Source organism: Lycorma delicatula, chromosome 1, assembly GCF_047948215.1.
Source record: "Lycorma delicatula isolate Av1 chromosome 1, ASM4794821v1, whole genome shotgun sequence".
Lineage (NCBI taxonomy): Eukaryota > Metazoa > Arthropoda > Insecta > Hemiptera > Fulgoridae > Lycorma > Lycorma delicatula.
Window position 1 is genome coordinate 277,949,994 of NC_134455.1, and position 15,567 is coordinate 277,965,560.

Here is a 15,567-nt window from a genome sequence, read left to right on the forward strand (position 1 = left end):
ATCTGAGATTCTAGATCAAGATGATGTGATTTGTAAACTTTTTCAGATCATTTCATTCTATAACGTGTAGATGAAAATTAACGAAAGTGCTTAGAATAAGTAAAAATTTTGTATTTTAGGGATATCTATCTCGTTTAGAATACAAGTATGAAATCCATAATTATGTATAGATTCTTGCAACGAATATGTATAGATTTGCAGCAGGTAGAGTGACTATCACGCCTGATAACAGCACATTACGTGGAGGCGCAGTTAATAATAGTAGTAAATATACGTTTGCGTTTCCTAAAGATGTAAAGAAACATATGAATGGTTGGTTATTATATCATAAAAAAAACAATGACTGAGCTTTCTCTCAAAACATTAACAATTGAAAAATGTGTAGGACACATCCAAAATTTAGATTTAAATAACGATGCCGTTATAAATAATAAATGTTTATAAATATTCAAAAATGTCTTAATAGTAATTTAACCAACCGACTTACACTTATTCCGAATTAAAAAATAAAATAGTTTTTATTCTGTGCGCACTGGATTGCTTAGATTCAGAAATATTTATAAAATAAAGATTAATATAGTTAAAATAAAAATCGAAATGTGGGGAATAAACTGATGGTGTGCTCTCTGTTGATTTACAAATCTGTAGTACAGTATAGCTCCGTTGATAAGTATGGAGAAGAAGATTGCTCTCAAAAAGTTTTATTTTTGTAATACATTTATAATGAGAGTGATTTTTTTTCTTTTGTGACTACTAAGAGTGAACTTCTCGCTAAATCAGAACCCAAGCTACAGTCAGTAATACTGAAATCATCATCAATCATTCGAAAAATCGTTAAAATCCAAAATTCTAACTTTTGACGATGATGGCATAAATAATAAATATCGGCGATGATCTGTGATCAGGAACAATATATACAACACAGTTTTTTTACATCCTCAAAGCGTTACTTTAAAAAAAAATATTTAAAAAAATAGAATAATTACATAAATTTATTCGTATATTCAAATTCCTCTTCTCGCACTCTATGTTAAAGATTTTGTAAATCCTTTTCAGCAGTCTCCCAAATACCTGTGTGAGTTTGATGTGATTTCCCAATATAAAATTGATTTTTGATCCGGTTTATTATTTAATAATCAATTATATATTTTTCAATTTTAAAGCGTAAAATTATACTTTACCGTAGATTTTCCGTTTGTCATTCAAGCTTTTTCAGCATATTATTTGAAATAGTTTTGATTTAATTAAGTAAAATTCTTCCGTTCACATTATGTGAATATCCTTCCTTTCTTAAGATAATTTGTAGTTACAGTTAAAAAATAACCTATTAAACTAATCTTATAAAACTTGCGTACTCGATTCTAGTATCAGTGCAACAAATGACCCCTGTTAATTTAATCTACATCCCAATCTTGAATCAACCTCAGTAAAATACCTATACAATACTTACAAGTGCATTTAAGAAAAAAAAAATTACGATAAAGACCATCTTAGTTCATCAAAATTAACTGACTTCATTACATCTTGTTCCTTTATTTTTTGAAGAGTTACGTAAGCATATTTCATAAAATAATAAGCTTATTTTTACTTACAATTAATCTTTAGTAATGTTTATCAATACAAACAAATATTAACTTCAAATATATAATTATTGATTAGTACTAAAATTACGAAAACTGCATTTGAGTAATATTTCACAAATGGATATGAACTTATACTCATATCTAAAAACGTTTTCTTGTAATAAAAATACTACCAACATTTCAAAAAAAATATATATCAATATTTCAATGCGTTTTTTTTTTTTTTTTGGTTTCTAAACATGATATTTTAAACAATACAATTAAAGACTTATATTATATTTATTAATTACAAAACACAGAAGCGCATTTATTAATTATTTTTTTAAGAATCCATTTAAATATGTATATGTAGTTTAACGATCTGGAATTAACCTTGGTTATATTTTTATTCTGTAATCTTTGTAATAAAATAATTTATTGTGTTATTTCATAGCAAATGCTGCAAAATCACTAACCCAACCAAAGCCGAAATTAACTTCGCTAAACACCTAATAACGAACTCTTATACACAAATAAACAAAAACTCTGAATTATTTATTATAAATACATATAATATTATCTAAGGAATTTAAAAATTTTCATATGTACAAATGTACAAAATATTTTTAGAAATAATTGAACGGAATATTTCATGATTTCAACCATTATTTCCCCCCACTTTCGCCTTTCCTTCTAAAATCCATTTAGATAGATCTAGCATATATAAATACTTCACAAATAATACTTACGTATCTCTATAGATTTTACACAGAATGCAATATGTTTACTAGAAAAATAATTACATAGATCGTACGTTAGTACAGTCGTTGTTAGTTAATTCATAATGAAAGTAGGGAAAGTAAAAAATGTACTGGGAGAGAACAAGAATTAAAATATTTAAAGAAAATTTTGAAAAAGGCAGGATGTAACATAAATGTTGATACAAAGAGACTAATGCAAAACAAATGCAAATAGAGAGGTGGATCAAACACCAATCAAGTACTAATGACAAAAGAAAATCATATGAGTTAATAATAATTAGTAAACATTTCCAGCATATTACAGTTATGAAAGAAACTAATTAATTGTTATTTTGTTACAGTTTATTAGAAGTTACTTTTTCTACATTCTTATTTTTGTAATCTAAATTTAACATAAATTATAATAATATCACTTAAATGAACAAATTCAAAAATAATCTAAAGAAATCTCGACACGTGTAATACAGTGCCGATCACTGCGACAGGGTCAGATATAACTGTCATGGCGCTACCTACAGTTACTCTATCTCTGCTGTGGTAGCGGACTATCTAATCTCTGACGGCTTCAAAGCAAGTCTGATGACAGTTTTCACATTTTCCCTTACGTGGTTTCGTTTTGTGTAGTGAACCGACAGCCAGATTTACTCTCGACACAAATTCCTAATCCAAGCTTTTTTTTACATCCTCTTCCGTTCCGTATAGAAAAGAGTATATTTATTTAATCATAACTTCCTAAAAAATACAAAGGGAAAAAATACTTTTTGTTTGATAAAATTTATATCAGGAAAATCAATGATTATTAAGATTTATAATATTTTATGTTTATATTGATTTTATGCTGTTACTATTAATAACGTTTACTGAAATATTATAATATTTTATTTTTCAGCAAAGAAATTTATCGAACTAAGTTTGTACAGTATCATATTCATTATACGTTTAATCAGTTAGTTTCAATTAATTAAATATACAATTAAATAAACATAGGTGTTTATCTAACAAAAGGAACTTATCTAAAAATTTAATGAAAATTACAGAATGCGTTTGATTACAACTTAGTCATAAATAGTTGTACAAATAGATGTATTTATACGAAAAAATAGATGAAAAGTCAAAATTCTAGCTAAAAGAGAATTTGGCTTTTCTCAGTAAAATAGTTTCAGTTATTATAATTACGATTTATACATATCTGCAGAATATGAAATATTTCCCATGAAATTTACTCTAAAGAAAATTTATTTGAAGAGATAAGTTATTTCATTTGGTTAATTTAGGTAGAATAATCATTATAAAAAATGAACTAATAACTAGAATAAGTAAATCACACATTTTAGGCAAAGATATCACAAATAGTAATTAATAGATTGCTAGTTCAATTTAATAATTATTTTATTCATTAAAATATGTGAAAGGCTTTTGATTAGATAACATTATACTTAACGATTTTTAAAGTAGTCATCCGCTTTTTGAGGTGAATTGACTTCTACCCCCTAATCTAATGGCATATAGTTACTCTAAAGCTTTGGGCTTTTAAACCCACTTACTTCCCAGTTTACCTAAATGCTTTGAGACGCTAAGTTGATTATACTAAGCAAATATTAAACCTGTGCTTTATTATAACATAAGCTTTGGTTTTATGTGAACTTCATTCCATAGCGTATACCCCACAATACCGTTAAATCAAGTAATATTAAATATAGAGACTATAAGTTACATAAGTTCACAACCGACACATGACTGCGTTAGGGTAAATAATACACACATCCGCACATAAACATATTTTCTCATAGCTGCATTAAACTTATCTACTTTACAGTATGGTGAAATACGCAAAACAAAATCGGAGACAATACAACAATACAACCTAAAAATCTTTAAAAAAACCGTTAGCTTGCAGCAAAATATTTCTTTAATCTGTAATAAATCCAGCATGTTAAATTTTCAGTATAGTCACCAGCAAAATGTTGATAATGCAATATTGAAAATCATTCGTGATAGTTTTATTTTTATGCAATAAACATAAATAAAAATATACTATATAATCTGTATCATATATGAAACACACAAAATTTATAAGGAAAGAGGCACTGACATGTAAAAAGTATATATCGATAATAGTAGTGACAAACAAAAACTTGAGATTTAATTACAATTGCCTTTTTTAAATGTTTACATTTAAAATGATTTATAAAATAAAAAATAGTTTCAATTAAATGAATGAAAATGAGGAAACACAAGAAAGAAATTGTTTCTTTATTATGTAACAACTTTATGCATAATTCTAAGAGAACTTTTAAAACTACTTATTTCATAATAACTTTTTAAGTGAATAAGTTAGTTAATAATAGATGAATTCTACCTTGAGATACATATTTTCTTAAGCTATAATTAATAAAATTTATATCAGGAAAATCAATCGTTATTAAGATTTATAATATTTTATGTTTATATTGATTTTATGCTGTTACTATTAATAATATTTACTGAAATATTGTAATATTTCAGTTAATGTTATACACCAGTAATGTTAAATCATTACAAAGTAACTCCAAACTGAATTCGTTTAAGATATTCTTGATTGTTCTAGTCCTACAAAAATACATGATATATGTTTTATTATTGAATTTAAACAATTGAAGAAGTAGAAAACTTTTCCTTAATCCAACTTTCTCAGTTATAATGAATATTAAGTGTGTATTAAACTTTCATATTAAGGATATTATCAAAATAAAAGATCGCCACGAGATTGTCAAAAGAATAAAGGGATTTCCTTAATATACTGTCGCGTGTTCGGGGCTCGATCAGAATATTGAGGTATTAACAATTAAAAATTTTGATATAGTTACAATTTATTAGTTTAAGAACATAAGTATAACAAGACAGATCAATAATAATAATATTGACAAGAGTAATAATGATAATAACAAACAAATAATAATCATATTAATCACAACCACAATAATAAAAAACATTGATTACATACAATACAGAATTTAAAGTAATTGTCAGGATTTATTTACAGGTAGTTAAGTAAAGAAAACTAGAATTCATTCCCACTGACAAAACACATTGGCATGCGAGTAATCTTAACATTTTTATCCAGTAGTCTTGTATTAACATAAATTATACATAATTATATATTATTTATTAATGATACATTAATAAAGAAACTGTTGATATAAGTCTGTTTGCTTTCCTTTAATAGTCGTCATAGAGGTTAATGTTATTTTGACGTAACAACAATTGTATATTATATAAGACAAGCATAAAATTCTTTCACTACAAATAGTTTTGCTTTTCACAAATAAAACTACCCTAAAAATTTATGAATGAAATTTAGCACATTATCTTTTTCAGTTATTTACTATCAGTAACTCACCGAACCACTTTTTGTTTTGATGTGCTGGAATTACTTGTGATGTCATCTTAATCACGTCAAACTTCTATACACTAGGAATTCGCTCCTTCAAAAACCTCCTCGCAGAATATTCGAGCTTCAAACTCGCATAATGACTCTTTGCTTAGAACTCTCTAGCATAACTCTCTCGCAAAACTGATCTCGCAGAACTAACTTCAACTCGTCTTCCCTGGAGTATTTATCCTCCTATCCTCTTGACCTGCATGATCTGACCCCAGTTGATTGTGAGAACGCTCGACCGAGCCCTTTCCTTTTCCCATGCTTTTCTACTCTGGGACCGGTAAATCTTCTCTCGGAACAACATCTGTTGTTCAGCGGGTAGTATTACAAAGGACGATTGTTAAATGGACCTGTTAGCTTTACTAAAACGGTTCCTTTTAGCCCACTTCTGGATTCCTCCCATCATTATATTTTCTACTACTTTCTTCTTAATTGGCAATAATCCGTTACTCAGGTCCCATACCACCTGTAGGGAACCTGAGTAACCGGTTATGCAGTTGTATCGGTTTTGTTACAATACGATATGTATAAGTGAAAATTGAAGACGGAGTTACATCTTCTCTTTCGACTTAATTTCTCGTAATCGGATTTAATTATAGTACTATTCAAAATAAAATTAAAATTATATCGATAAAATGTTCAATCAATATCTTTTTTACTTAATGTGATTCATCTTATTTCGAAGCTTTTTTAAGTCGTAATTACTTATTTTATTTATATATAGCATCTACATATCTAATAGAAAATTAAAGACATCGAGAACTAACCTAATACACTTTTATTAAATAAGAAAGTGTATTCGTTTTGTATAAGCAACTTAAATTTATCTTAAAAAACGTGGTCATTCAACATATTGTGTCAAAATAACATTTACTTGAGGACTTTTAAAGGAAAGCAAACAGACTTAAAATCAACAGCTGTGTTAGTGTGTTAGACTTTCAGCATAACCCTCTAAATACAAACATCCTTTATGCTTTTCATTTACGTACTTAAGAAAGTACATTTTATTAAGATTGTTTTTACATATTAGATCACTAGTTTTATAAGACATGTGTGGTAATAATTTTTAAAATTATGATAAAGATGATTAATTGATTCTTAATAAATAAGTTTCCTTTAAACAAGAATCTGTTTTAATGATTTTTAAGTATTTCACATTTGAAAAAATTTTAATAATGTGTAATTTAATAGATTTGTAAACGTGGAAGGTTATTTACCAGGAACTTGGTGTCATTTCCGCGTTAGGATATTGCTATAATAAAACTGATTGTTCATGTTTACTACAGCTTTTAATTTTATTATATTACATTAAAACAATATCATTTCGGATCTTTCCTAAAGTATAAATAATTCAGATAACTTTTAAATTACTATCATCAAATAACTCAGGACTTTTAGAAAACTTCAACGTTTGATAATTTTAGCAGAGAAATAAACACTAAAATAAGTACCTTCATAAAATGTCAAATATCATATTTGTAAAAGCCTCCTTTTAACGAACTTCCAGGAATTAATTGAAATTCAATTGTACCCCGTTTGAAGATCGGCAAGGAATATTTCAGAGCAAAGTAAACGCGAGTATTGTTATTATTAGCAATTTGTAAATAATAATAATAATAATAATTTCTTTTTGAGGGGGGAATTTATTATATCACAATAAATTATATACGTTCTTGAAATAGAAAATGACTAAGATACTTATTTAAATCATTTGATTAGTGATTTTTATGAAACAATTATTTCACTTCACGGCAATGCTATTTTTCATTCTAGTAACTCTCTCTTTATATCTATTTAAACTCGTTCTTATAAAACAAGAAACCAATCTTTTATGCGTTTTAACATATTAGTTTACCAGAGTAAAACCTCAGTTTTTTAATCAGCTATCACAGAAATTTAGTAATATTTGATCGAATGCTATTATTTTTATACTGCTGTGGAATTTAGCGCAGATGAAATTGTAGTTGCAAACCAAAATATTTACTATTTAATTGAATATAAAATAGGAAAGTAAGCAGAAATTCAAGGTCATCCGTCGCCACTGGGAGAGGTGCGGTATGTGTGAATTCCCTGGCGAGGCTAGACGAGGCAAGGCGATCACCAAGAGTTTGCTTATGTTTCCGCTAGCAAAAACTAGTCTAGCGCGGATCCGTTAGCGCTAGCGAAAACAGAAGCAAACTCCCTTTGCAAGTGGTGCTCGTCTTGCCTCGTCTAGCCTTGACACATACCGCACCTCAACCGGTGGCGACAGATGAATTAGAATTTATGCTTGTTTTCCTACTGTTATGCTAGTATTACTCCTTTATCAATACATATTTACTTAATTGCTATATACTTTTCTGATCGTGCTACCTACACACTTCATGTCTAATGAAAAACATCTAAGAGCGAAGCTAACGCTTTAAGAAATCACCGTTTTATCCCATCAGAAAGTAAAATGGAAATATTCTGTTCAGTGAACTACACGTTTTTTTATGGTAAAACTCTCAATTTTATGAATGAGTTTAATTAAAATCCCGTGCTCTTTTTTTGTAGTGGCTTTTTTCAGTATGGTAAGGTGTAAATTGGGGGGTTAAGTAAGCGTTAATTTTCTGTTGATGTTTCGATCAATATCAACTGCAAATTTCAGTCGATCTATAAATATAAAAAAATGTCTAAATAAAGCATATACCAGTGCGTCATAACATGACGTCGGACACTTAAATTTAATAGATTGTACTATATTTATTTTTTTGATTACATAGTTTTTTCACGTACCACACATTATTTATTTCTGAAGTAATCGCTCCTGTAAGTGTTATCTCCTGTATTTAAGACTGATTTCAAAAGAAATGCGGCAAACTACAATGTTGAGAATAGAATCGAAATTAATTTTAAGAGATAATTATTATGGGAAAACCTGTTAATTTTATAGATGATAAGAAACAAAAATAAAAGATTTTCTTAAGTTTTTCATTAAAAAATGTTAACTTTCAACTGCTAACTATCCTACCCAACAACTCTGATCTTTTCGCAATTTGCGTGACAAACCTGATATCGAAGCAATTGAACTGTAAAAGTCGAAAGTTTTTTCTAAACTAAACAAATATTCCCGTCAAACTCCTTTATGATCTGGAGAAAGAATTAGTAACTTGCAGTAAGACCAAATTACACAACTTAATTAGTACATTTACTGATAAAATCAATAACGTGTGTTTGTGTGTTTTAAAAAGTTTCAGTAATTGTAATCGTAGAAGAAATTACCGCAGAAATGTTTAGAAATAGTTCTCAGTTGGTTCTTTTACTCCTAAATGTGAATTAAAAATTCACTGATCCGCCAAATGTTATTATAAAGTCTATTTAATAGTTACGTAAAATATCATTCCGTACCTTAACGTATTCTGACTTTATTATCAAAGAATTAATTTTAAATATTCAATTTAGAAGAGTGCACTTTCTGTAACTTTATACTTTCTGAATTTTTTTTTTCTAAAATCAACAAAAAACAGAATTGATTTAAAAATAACGCTTCATTGTAATATTATTTGAGATATATTAATACAACGTAAATTACAATTTAATAAACGTAACGGTTTTATATAGATTACGATATCAACTGAGTGTCTAGAAATCGTTATCTGAAGAAAGGTATTGTCAAGAGCAACAATTGCATCTTAATGATCACTTGAGAGCTTGTGTTGTTAGTCGGGAGGAGGCCTCGTCTTGTCTACACCGTTGTTAGGTGAACGCTAGCGACACTGTTGGATAACCCAATGCGGTACACTCACAATTTTTTTTCACTCTCTCTTTTACCACTTCACTTTAAAGCGCCCATTCTATGTATTCACTTCACTTCACTTCTTTACTCTTGTCATTCAATTGTTTATTCCTGTAATACTATCTCGTCACCTCTTACTTTTATCAAAAGTAGTTGATGAATATTACTCAATACACACAACTAAATAATAAAAAAACCCAGGTAATTTTACGCTTTCACTCTTTATCAATTTAACATATTCAATTAAAGAATCGTTTAAAGGAATTTTAATGTAAAAGAAAAAGTTACAAATAATTAAATAAATATAGTAGAGACAATTCTACCCATTAAAAAATTAATGATTTAATTATTTATTCTTTATCATTTATTTATTTCTCCTTTGGAAAAGATCAAAAAATATTTTCTTCATTGTTTGTTGTAAATTTAATTTTAAAAGAATTTAAAAGAAACATTTCTTTTTTAGTTTATATATGTCAAACATTTAAGATTAAGACTTTTACTACTGTCAGCTAACATACAAACACAACTACACTACATCAAACCATAATATACAATTTTGCAACCAATCTTGTTTTGAGTTAAACACTTCTTAGGTTAATATATAGCCATCTAACTTGTCATGTTATTGTTCATTAGTTTGCATTATAATTATTTTAGTTGCTTTCTGACAAGGGTAAAATTGAAATATAAAACTATTTATCATAAATATTATGTAAATATTTGTCATGTTGTTCATAACATTCGATAGGTGGCTGGATGGATGACTCGACTTATTTATGATTAAGACTCAATTTGCGCTAACAGATAATGCTCAAGAAAATGTTATTTATTATTTGCAATTCAAATCCAATTAATTATAATAAAAAGTATAAATATAGACCAAAACAGTTATGTTTTATGTTGTATTAAAATAAATTAAGATTTATTAAAATAAAAAATATGATTAAGATTTTTTATTCGGTAGAAATCAAATTCCGAAGAAAAAAATAGCATATCAATATAACGTTTTATATGAATGCTTAATGCATTCGAAGGTGCATATTAATAATAATAATTAATATGCACATGCAATTAATATGCATGTTAATAAATAATCAAATAAATTTGATTATTTATTAACATAAAATTATTTTATTATATATATTTTTTATGAAAAAAATTATATGTTTGAGATGCCGGAAAAGATACTTTACACAATTAGTGAGTAATCTGTATTTTGAATGAAAATCAATGTTTACTCAACGAACACTATTTCTTGATTTTGAGAAACAATATTAAAAAGTTCATTTCATTTTATTGCCTTTATACCAAAATATAAAATCACAATTATTTTTCATTACAAAAACGATATCATTAATTGCTTTCTTAAATTAAATGTTGTTTTCTAACTTGTTATTTATAAGATATTTATCTTTCTTTCCTTAGTTAATATTTTTATATAATATAACTAAATACTTCAAACTCTTTTAGCAACTAAGAATGATACTCTTAGACTTACTTTAGTCAGGTAAATACATGAATAAAAATTTAAATCAAATCCCCTTACCCTCTATCAACTATGATTTCGTAAATGGAAATCCCAGCGTCTGAAAAAAGTAAGTTTAAGATTTATTATTATACGACTAGGTTATTTTTATAATGACAAGTTAGATATCCTCAAATAAATAATGAATGTCAAATACAACAATTATTTTACAACCCTATATTAAAACACTTTGGGTAGTTTATCCTACAATTAACTTTGTTCAGCGTAAGGGTTATTTTCTATATGTTTTATAATGACAGTAGTTGTAGTTACAGTTCGTATATTTTCAATTATATCCATGAATATAAATGAGACTATGGAATTGCATTTGCTGAAAATACGTAATTTAAAGTGCATCGTTTTTCGTTGAATAAATACATACGATTCTCTCTGGCTTGTCGATCACAAAGAATCGTATTATTGTAATATTAAATTGTAATAATGTCCTTTGTACTTTAATCACAGAGTTCAAACTACGGATAAATATAAATAATTGGTTGCTTCTCATAACAGAGAAGAATAATTCAACATTAAAATAAAAAAGAATTATTTATTAAAAAATAGAACATGGTGTCACCTAATTGCATCCTTTAAAATACCTGTGCAGTTATTATGCGGAAAAAATATATCTGTAAGGGTTTTTTTAATCTAAAACTGATAGCAGACAGCTACATTCTGACTTACTCTAAGTAAGAGTATTTCACTATTCAAAGGGTTGCAAAGTTTCATACGATTTGTATTGCCTGAAGTAAGATATTTGTAAATTCGTAAATCTACCAACAAAATTACATCAACACCATTTTCATGTGGTAAATTTGTTTTGATTACTTCCCCTTGTTTTGAGAAACATTAAAAAAATATAACTTAAAAAACACAATAAAGCTTAATAAATCAAATATTGAAAAAAAATTATTGTAAGAATAAACTATTTTTAAATATGTGTGACGTTCTACTTCCCTTAAATTAATGATTGAAATAGATATATAAATCTAAAAACTCATAATGATTTCAATGAAATTTACTCTAATGGTATTTTAAATTTCAAACATATAAAATAATTTTTTTTTTAAAGTTTGAGTGAGAGACAAAAAATGAATAATTTTGGAATTGAAAATTTAATATTTATAAATTTATTGTTTCCAATATTTATCTTTGGACCAGGTGAGGTGTATCTAGCGTATACATCAGTGGTGTATTAGAAAAAATTCAGCATAAGGAATCCTAACGTACAGTAGATATTTTATTTAATGGAAAACTTTACCTAGTGTAAAAATAAAACAAATAAACGTGCGACTTAAACGTCATACCTTCCATGTAAAATAACTATAGCCATCGTAAACAAAAATTTAGACACAGTACGTTCTTATATTTTTGAAAGGATAGAATTTTCCATGAACGTTTGACCCATATAATATGTAGCTTAGTCGCGTCCCATAGCCCATAGCCGCGGGACCCGGCTATGCCGTTCCCGTGGGGGTCGTCCACCCAGTAGGCCAGAACTGAATCTTTTTTTTTTTACGATTAGAGGCAGGAATATAAAAGACCCATTCCCAGACTACTGGGTGAACGACCTCCACGGGAACGGTATAGCCGGGTCCCGCGGGATCTCGGTAGGAAAGGCAACCTCTGTGGGTGTGTAATGTATTAGCTGGTCCACCCTCCTAGGTATGGGAGAGAAAAAAAGGATGTAGCTTGTATTCGAAAGTGTAAAATATTTTCTAAAATGTTACCCCAAACATTTACGTTAAAAAAATTACTAGTAGGTATAATGGAAATCAGATTATGAAGTGGGAAAAGGTTATGGATCTTTTGCGATTGTGTATTTACAATTACTGTTTCATGGATTACATTGCTGAGTTAGGTATAAACCATAAAAATATTATCCTAATATAGGGACTAAAGTTTCTCACAAAAAAAATGTATTATTTTTTAGTTTCGATGAGATCGATATGAATATGCCATTAAGTTTTTTCCGGATAAAGCTTCAAGATAATAATCAGTATGTTATTCAATGTTACATTGAAATCTCGCATTATTCTTTTGTTTTAAGGCTAAACACCGCTATTAATTGGGATGCTAAATAAAACCTTCTATCTTAAACGGTTTGGTTACAATTTCTACCAACAGATAAAAGGATAATAAAGGTGGTGTCACCATTACTGTAAAATAATATGGATATGATTCCCATATTATTGGAAGCTTGATAATTCCAATTCCTCTGTTTCTGATACTATATTCAAAACTTCAGTATTTGTATTTGTTTGAGGTTTATCGAAGTACTTTTGGCCTACCTTACTAGAGGTTCTCATACGTTTGAAGAGAATAATAAATAGGGAAAATCCATATCAACTTCAATAAGGACAATTCTATGTACTCCAACGTAATTGTTTTGATAAGAATAAAACCACCACACATTAGCAACTTGGCTTTTCTCTAAGTACATTTTGAGGATTTTTATTTGATTTCACATTAAATAAAATTTATCCAGGAAATCTTTTATGGCGTTTTGTCTTTGGAAGAATACGCTATTGAAGACCTAATTGAAACTATCGTGGCTGACAAATGAAATAAAAATGAAGAGATTGTCAGAAAAAAGAGAATTGATAAGGGTTATTTGCAGTTTTGAAATCACTAAATCCAACCATGACGCTGACTGGGTTCAACCTTTTCCTTAAGCTTACTACATGCATGAACAGATTAGGAATGTAGGAGATAATTTTGTGCTGTTAATTTTCTCAAATACAAATAGAAGTTTTCTTCTTCCTGCAACTGAGAGTCTAAAAATCGATGATGCCGTCATTTTAAAATGAAACAGAGCCTTTCTGAGCTCTTTGTTGTTTTTGTAACTCCTTGACTCATCTAGAGATCGAATACACAATACTGAAATGTTTATGTATAATTCCAATTTATTGTAATTAATTTAACTTAGCATGAGTTCGTGATTTAAGACCGATATTTTCTCCTTGTTCTTTGAATAATAAATCATAAAATGATTCTAAAAAGTTAAATTTTGTTTCAGAGGCAATGTTGCCGAGATTTGCAGAACCTATACAGAACGTCACTGTGACGATAGGTAGAGATGCTCTTCTAGCGTGTGTTGTAGATAACCTACGCAATTATAAGGTATTCTAATTTACAGTTGATTTTTATGTTTCTTTCTCGTTATATTACTTCATAAGTCTTCTTGAATAAAAAGTTCAATTTCAGAATAACAGTGTGAAAATTGCAGTTATTTTATCAGGACATGGAATTAACATATTTTCATTTCTACTTTTTAATATAATTTCTTTTTTATAATTTTTTTTCTTACAAAAATTTCTTTACTTTTATCTTACTTACCTCAAATTAAAAAAAAATCAACTCAATTTTGATTAAATTTTGAAATAATTAAGGAAAATTTTTCACAAAACTGCAGTAATTTAAACAAAAACGTGAATAAAAATATGTATGTTGTTAAACACAAAAAAATAAATTAAAAACTCTCCTCCTACACCCTTTCCATGGGTTGTGGGAGAGAAAATGATAAAAACAGGAATATAATGTTTGTATTTTAATAAGAAATAGAAAAATAAAATAAAATTTGAATTTAAGAAACACATATAACTTATGGCAAGTAATACTGTATTCTTCGATAATTGAATTTGTTTTTGAATGAAAATTATAGTATGAGAACGTCCAAAAATTTAATTTTAAAAGCGATTCAGTGATAAAAATTACAGATTTTTATTCTTGATAATTCCACAAATAAAAATCATACCAGGCTACAAAAAAAAAAAAAAAAATATATAAAAGGACTGTAAAAAACTGCAAAGTAAATGAATTTATCCTTATTTCCATTAATTAAAAAATAATAATTGTCATTTATTTATTTAGTATATGTTTCAAGGAGATTTTTATCATTTGAAACACATAATTTTAGATTTGTCCTAAATAATATCTGATCCTGCGTTTGTATGGTTTTTAATGGGATACTGAAAAAGATATCCATTAAAATAAGGGAATATTCCCAGTTCAAACGGATCTATATTTCACTAAAATCACAAAATATAATTTTAACCAGAAAAGACTCATTTCAGTTTCAAATCTAATTCAAGCATTAAATCAATAATATTCTGTAGAAATCAATTTACTGTCGAAATAAGATTACTTTAATTACTTTGAATCGTGTAAATATATGTTTATAAAAAATACAATTAAGGCTTTTTCTAAAGACTTTAAAAACAATATTTCATGCCGTGAGAAGCTGATCTAGCTGAAGGACATGTGCAAATCGCTTTCAAGTTGTATTACCTTTTTTAAATTTAAAAATTTATTTAAGATCATTAGAAAAAAATGTTCATTTAATATAAAGTGAAAACTTTTTGATAACATTTCTTTTAAATAATTAATTGTACTTGTAACTTCTTTTAATATATAAACCTATTTTTTATATTTTTTGTGATTAAAATCCTACATTTGTGTATAGTTATCAGCGGTAATTGTATAACTATGCTGATATTAAAGTTTTATTTACTTGATGATTATTTTGGAACTTTTTGTAATGT

The 15,567-nt window shown here is 27.5% G+C and overlaps 1 protein-coding gene across 1 annotated transcript in view; it reads left to right on the forward strand.

Moving 5' to 3' along the window:
- The window catches only part of LOC142318316 (lachesin-like), a 470,857-nt gene that overhangs the window by 317,752 nt on the left and 137,538 nt on the right, over window positions 1-15,567 (forward strand). The window contains exon 4 of the mRNA XM_075354889.1: window positions 14,043-14,146. Coding sequence (XP_075211004.1) covers window positions 14,043-14,146 — 104 coding nt within the window. The remainder of the gene's footprint in view (window positions 1-14,042; window positions 14,147-15,567) is intronic.